Source organism: Micromys minutus (genome assembly GCF_963924665.1).
Source record: "Micromys minutus genome assembly, chromosome: 13".
NCBI classification, from domain to species: Eukaryota; Metazoa; Chordata; class Mammalia; order Rodentia; family Muridae; genus Micromys; species Micromys minutus.
Genome location: NC_137982.1, coordinates 39,919,534 through 39,926,057, shown reverse-complemented (window position 1 = coordinate 39,926,057; position 6,524 = coordinate 39,919,534). Strand labels below are relative to the sequence as shown.

Below are 6,524 nucleotides of genomic sequence, written 5' to 3'. Positions count from 1 at the left end.
TCTTACACTTGGCCTTGACGTCTGACTCTGCGATACAGAGTCGAATTTTGCCTAGGTCCTCATAATACCTGTAGCAACGCAGGACCGTAGCCACTGCAGTGTATTAGAATTGCTTCAGTGAAGAAAACCACATTGTTACTTAAGCCAGAACATTCTACTATCTCCTGTGAACATAGCTTTCTTTCCAGTTTACTATTTCTCCATCTCAGCCATATCAGTGGCATTTGTCCCACCTTGGACTGCCATTGCCTAGGAGACTCTTGGAAGGGTAATGTAGATCTCAGGCCATAGAGACAGTCACCCACACCTCAGAACACATACAGGCATAAGTAGGGTAGCAATGGCTATCTTATTATGTAAGTCTGACTGAATGCAGCAAACTCTAACTGCTTTGTCCTCATTTGTTGGGCCACAATGGCTGCATATTAGATCTTCTTAGAAGCAAGTTCTTTTTACATGATACCTTGGAATTGATTGATCTTGTGCCTCTTTAGTATACAGGTACATCTCAGAGTGAGCAGTTTATCAGTGATGTGGTGACAATTCTCGTCCTGTACTTAGAGCAATAAGGAACCAATGTTTAAACTCACTACCTAGTTCCTCTATTAGCAAAGCACAAGACTAAATACACAAGGATGCTTGGCTAAAGCTCAGCATAATGAATTTGTTTAAATGTTTTATAATTTTTTTCAAAGTCTATTTTGGAGGCGATAAAAATGTGAGTGTTCTGGCTCACATTTCTAGACGAGCATTTATTGACATTAATAACATTTGATGTCCTTCATGCTTTTGGTTCTTCCGTCCTCAGGAATCTCACATGAAGAGCAAAGCGTAATTAAAATGTGCAGGATGACAAGATGGAGCAATCAGTGCTTGTACCGCCAGGACCTGACAGCTTCAACTTCTTCACCAGGGAATCTCTTGCAGCTATTGAAAGGCGCATTGCAGAAGAAAAGGCTAAGAATCCCAAGCCAGACAAAAAAGATGATGACGAAAATGGCCCAAAGCCAAACAGTGACTTGGAAGCTGGGAAGAACCTTCCATTTATCTATGGAGACATTCCTCCAGAGATGGTGTCAGAGCCCCTGGAGGACCTGGACCCCTACTACATCAATAAGAAAGTAAGCGTTTTTATCAGGTATATTGCCACTAACTACATACCTTGGACTGTTACAGAAGCCTCACATACTAAATTAGCACAGCCTTAACCATCCCTCTGCTAAAGAATTAAGACCAGATTTGTGGGTGTTTTATGCATATTCATGAGAGGTGAATAAATTATATTATACCATATGGAGCTGCCCCAAAGTCCCCATGACAGAAATCTAAATATAAGTATAAGTTGTTGTAGGCGACTAATTTAACAAATTAAAAAATTCTCACTGAAGATTACAAGTACTAAGCAGTTTTAAGTACTTTTTTTGTACTATGAAAATGTTGAAGTCACACTGAGTTACAAAAGACCTCAAAATATATCATGTGAATTTCTCATGAAAGTTTTACAGCACAAGAGGCATTTTTTGCCATATTATAAATAATAAATAACTTCTTGAAGAAATTGTTTCCACATGGAATACAGTTTGGCAATATACAAGGGCATTTTGTGTTGTTGTTGCTGTTGTTATTGTTGTTGTTTTGTGGTTTTATAGTTTGTTTTTTGGGAGAAATGGTTTCTTTTAGCTCATAGTTTACACAGATAAGATTCTTGAGGGGATATTGCAATCAAACTGTATCAGTGCCCACTCTAATCTATATAGGGTTTCTCTTAACAGTGCTCAGTCTACAAAGACTTTGTTTCCAAAGTAGATACAGCTTCACACTGGCTTGGACTTTTAGAAGAAACTATCCAGCCAATTTGTGCTACTTCATAAAATTGGGGAATATATAACCAACCAAGTAAGGATTTCCATAAGTTCTAAAATGCTCCAAACTTTTAGGGACAGCTTACTGTTAGCTTCGTTCTTGTCAGAAAAAATGCTGCCATATGTGGTAGTTTGAGGTAAGAGAGATGTCTTAGCTAGAGCTTCTATCATTAGGATAAATAAACATCAACACCCAGCACCACTTGAGGGTAGGAGAATTTATTTCAGCCAACAGTTTTACATCACAGTCCATTATGAAGAAAGCTGGGGTAGAAAATCAAGGCAGCTACCTGGAATCAGGAACTGAAGCAGAATCCATGGAAGAGCATGCTCACTAGCTTTCTCAGTTTTTTTTTTCTTTTTTTCAACAGCACCTAGGATCACCATCCCACTATAACAGGCTAGGCCATTCAACATCAATCAACAATCAAGAAAATGTACCTCAGGCTTGCCCTCAGACCAATCTAAAACTGGAATTTTTTTTTTCTAAAATTATTAGAGCTTATGTCAAGATGTCATGAAAGCAGTCAGTTTAAGAGATTGTTCATCCCACAATTGCTAGTTGTTAAAAGGGAATATTAGGAAATTATGAAATAAAGACCCAGATATGTTCTATATAGAAATTGGTTCCTCTCGTAAATTTTGTTCATTTATTGATAATTCTTAGGGACATACATTGTTTCAGAGGCTCCTATGGTAAATGTTAAAATGCCTTTTCCTCACCAGGTATTTGTTCCCCAAAACATGGAGCAACAACTTCACAGACAAAACCTGCTATATAATAGTCATTTTTTATTTATATAACATCATAAATATATAAAAATTATTTATTAATGATAAAAATTACTAAGAGGAGGCACTATCAAAATACAAGGTTAAAAGCCAGCATCCCAGCTCCTAAACTGTGTTCTTCTTTATAAATCTAGAACAGAATAGTTTCAGAAAGACCAAATGGAAGCAAATTTTAAAAGCACAGTAATTCACTATGTGGTAACCAGCTGTCATAGTGTTATGTTGCTATGAACGGAGACCATGGCCGCAGAAACTCTTATAAAATAAAGCATTTATTGGGAGCTTGCTTACCTTCAAAGGTTTAGCCCATTATCATTATGGCAAGGAGCATGGCAGCACGCAGGCTAACATGGTGCTGAAGAAGTAGCTGGGAGTTCTATATCTGGATCCACAGGTAGCCGGAAGAATTACTGGACCTCGCCTAACCTGAGGTTTGGAAACTTCAAAGTGCTCTCCTGTGGCATACTTCCTCCAACAAAACCATACCAAATCCAAGCCACACCTTCTGATCCTTCTCACGTAGTGCCATTCCCCTGACAACTAAGCTTTCAATTGTTTCAGCCTATGAGGACCATTTATTTTGAAACCACCACAAAAACTATCAAATCCACATTTTTTTTCCTTTTAAGTTAAAAGACTTTTAGACTACCAGCCCTGGTTGTACGCACCTTTAATCTCAGTAATTGGGAGAAAATCACTGTGAGTTTAAGGCCAGCCTGGTTTACAAAGTAAGTTCCAGGCCATACAGACCTACATAGTGGGATCCTGTCTTAATAAACAAACAAACAAACAAAATCAACAAATCAATAAAATAAAAATAAAAGCTAAATAATATGTTTTCAAAAACAAAGAGCTTTCAGATTGATGAAAGATACTGTTTCAAGGGAAGGTCTGCCCCTAAATGGTCCCTGACTAGGCCATGTTGAATTTTAAATTTAAATAAAAAAGGCATAAAGGAAAATGAAAACAAAATCACATAACCCAGTGACAAATACTTAGAGCTTTTTAAAAAGTCTCAAGGTGCAAACCCAGCTCTAATGGAAAACCTTGGCAGCCAGAACGGTTTCTCTGGTCCCCCTCTAAACCTGCCTTTCACATCAGCTGTCCTTATCTTCAAATGCACATTATGTGAAGAAGAAAAAAACATCCTGACATTTTGGAACAAATAACATTGTATGAGCAGAACAACTTGATAAGGGAAATATTGTGATCAGGAAGAAGTATCTCAAGGAAAGGTACGGCCTTCACTTTCACATTACTCTCCCACCAAGCCAGTCTCCAGATGTGAGCCTCTGGAGAGGTTGAACCATTTGCAAAGCTAAGTTCCTTAAAAGGGACATGCTATGTGCTTCATTGTTCAGTTTCTGATACATTACTTCCCTATGTATCCCCAGGCTGGCCTTGAACTCACGCTCCTCCTTTGTACAGGTGCTGGGATGATAGGAATGTGCCAGCATGTCCAGCATAGAGTACGTTAGGACACATGGCCAAGCCACATTCAGAACATTGCCTTGCTTCCCAGTCCTGAGTTTAAAACTTTCTTTAGTTTGTGTATTACTGATCTTAAAGTTTCTCTCATGAACAGATTGCTTCATTATGGTATAATAATTATAAATATTGTTTTCTCTGATTTATATTGAAGTTGCTTAGTAAAATCGCAGTCTTTTAAAATATTTCATCTAATATTTGATCACTCATTTTGTTTTAGTGACTACTATCTGTCAACATTAGAGTAGCCTTCATTAAAACCCATGTGTGTGTGTGTGTGTGTGTGTGTGTGTGTGTGTGTGTGTGTGTGTATGAGAGAGAGAGAGACACAGAGAGAGCCAGAGAGTAAGAGGGAAGGAGGAAGGGAGGAAGGAAGAGAGAGAGAGACAGAGAGAGAGAGACAGAGAGAGAGAGAGACAGAGAGAGACAGAGTGAGAGGGAAAAAGGAAGAAAGGGAGGGAGGGAGAGAGAGAGACAGAGAGACAGAGAGAGAGAATGGGAGTCAGTGGAGGAAGGAGGGTAGAAGGGAGAGGAAGAATGAATGGACTAGAACAGCCAAGGGGTTTACTAGTCAAAAATTATTATTATGAGATTTTCCATAATTGAGGAAACTGTGAATATGAATTTGTTTTGAAAAGAGTTGAAATATGCAAACCTCAATGGATCCCCTCAGATTAAACTGGATATAGTTAATAAGCTCTTTTATATACATTATCATGTTCCTTTCTTAGTAAAACATAGAAGGATTTTTTAAAAGGTAACTCTCTAAGACCCTTTAGCCTGCTGTAACATTACATCTAACATTTGGAATTACAATGAAGAGAAATGTATTGGCTTAAACTTATGGATACCAGAGAGTCCAAGATAGAGGAGCTAATTCAATCACATGGTGGAAGGCTGTAAGGCAAGGCAGAGCAAGAGGGGTCTGATCTTACATGGGAAAGACACCAATTCATTCTTGAAGGCAAAGCCTTTATTGGCCAACAACCTGTTAAATATACCAGAGTGTAGTGCAGCATAATTAAATGTATGAGTTTTGGGAAGGGCAAGCATCGAATAATAACACTGACCATGAAAATGGTTACAGAGTGTATTCTTTATGGTACACCTGAGGTGCAATTGTACCATATGTGCAGAAAGTCGTATGAAGGCACTGTAGTGTGCCAGGGATCTCTGTGTTCTTTCTAAAGGCAACCAATGTCACTGGGCTAATGGAAATGTCACTGACAATGGCGTATGTTATCGTGACATATGCACACATATTTTTAATCCTCTGTGCCCCAGTTTCTGATCCACAAATTATATAATAATTAAATGTTCTACTAAAATTATTAAAATGATTTAAACTGTGATCAGAGATACTCTGTTGGCAATTGAAGTGGAAAGAAGATAACAATGCTGTTTAATGCACAGAGTTTCTATCTCATGATTACTGTCCTCAGGAGACCTTTAAAATGTGATTCCAAGCTGAATCCTTTCTATCTGTCCCTTCTCTTTGTGTAACAAGGACATTTCAGTTTGTGAGTACAGTTTTTTCTTTCGGAATTTTTTTTTTACTGTTTCATAACTTGAGTTACTACTGTACCATTTGCCTATACATTCAACTTCACCCACTCTTTGTTCAGAAAACGTCTCCTCTCTTATGTTCTTAAAATTACAGATGACTCATTAGTGCCATGGAAAGAAATATCCTTTTGACAATGTGGCATTTGACTAGAAATAGAAACATATTCTAGATCCGCTTTGAAAATAGAAGCCTGTTATATTTTGGAATATAGGAATGTATTCATTTAAAAACTGTGTTGTGTCCTTGAATGTCTCCTAACATTAAAAAAAAAAAAACTATTGTTTCCACCAACAGTCCTAAAATGATGGATCTCTATATGGTTCACATATGAGGCTACCAATTTATATCTGAGCTGCCATCACAAGCATGTGTATGACTGAGGTACCAAGCTCTTATTTTGTTTTCTGTTAAGGTGAGGAGGCTTTTTTCTTTTTCTGGGAAAACCAGCTCTTAACCTCTGCCTCAGAAAATGTCCCAGGACAAATAAATTACCTTTGACATTTAGTTGATTTGAGTCATATTAGTTAAGAGACCCTTTGGATAAAAGTAAACAAAACTCAGCAAAAACTACTTTGGAGGAGAGACCAAAAGAAGAAGAAGAAAAGAAGCAAACTAATGAGACAAGTCTAGTGTGAATACCAAAAAACAGAGAACCTGAAATGACACCACCAAGACAGCCCACAGCCCGTGGACAATGTGGGCTCTGCTTTGCCCTATGCTGGCTTCCTGTGTAGGTGGGCTCACCCACACATGGCAAAAATATCCCCCAGTCACAGTAAGTTAACATCGGACAGCACAATAGCCTGGAGAAAAGG

General features: G+C 38.1%; 1 protein-coding gene across 10 annotated transcripts in view; it reads left to right on the top strand.

Moving 5' to 3' along the window:
• Window positions 1-840: 840 nt before the first annotated feature.
• LOC308429150 (sodium channel protein type 1 subunit alpha) overlaps window positions 841-6,524 on the top strand; it is a gene marked incomplete at both ends in the record, with an annotated part of 72,262 nt that continues 66,578 nt past the window's right edge. For 8 of the 10 annotated variants that reach the window (XM_080927883.1, XM_080927884.1, XM_080927882.1 and 5 more), the window contains one exon: window positions 858-1,121. In XM_080927883.1, coding sequence (XP_080784009.1) covers window positions 858-1,121 — 264 coding nt within the window. Of the gene's footprint in view, window positions 1,122-6,524 lie in introns of all 10 variants that reach the window. The other 2 variants (XM_080927877.1, XM_080927885.1) reach the window with 1 other exon arrangement.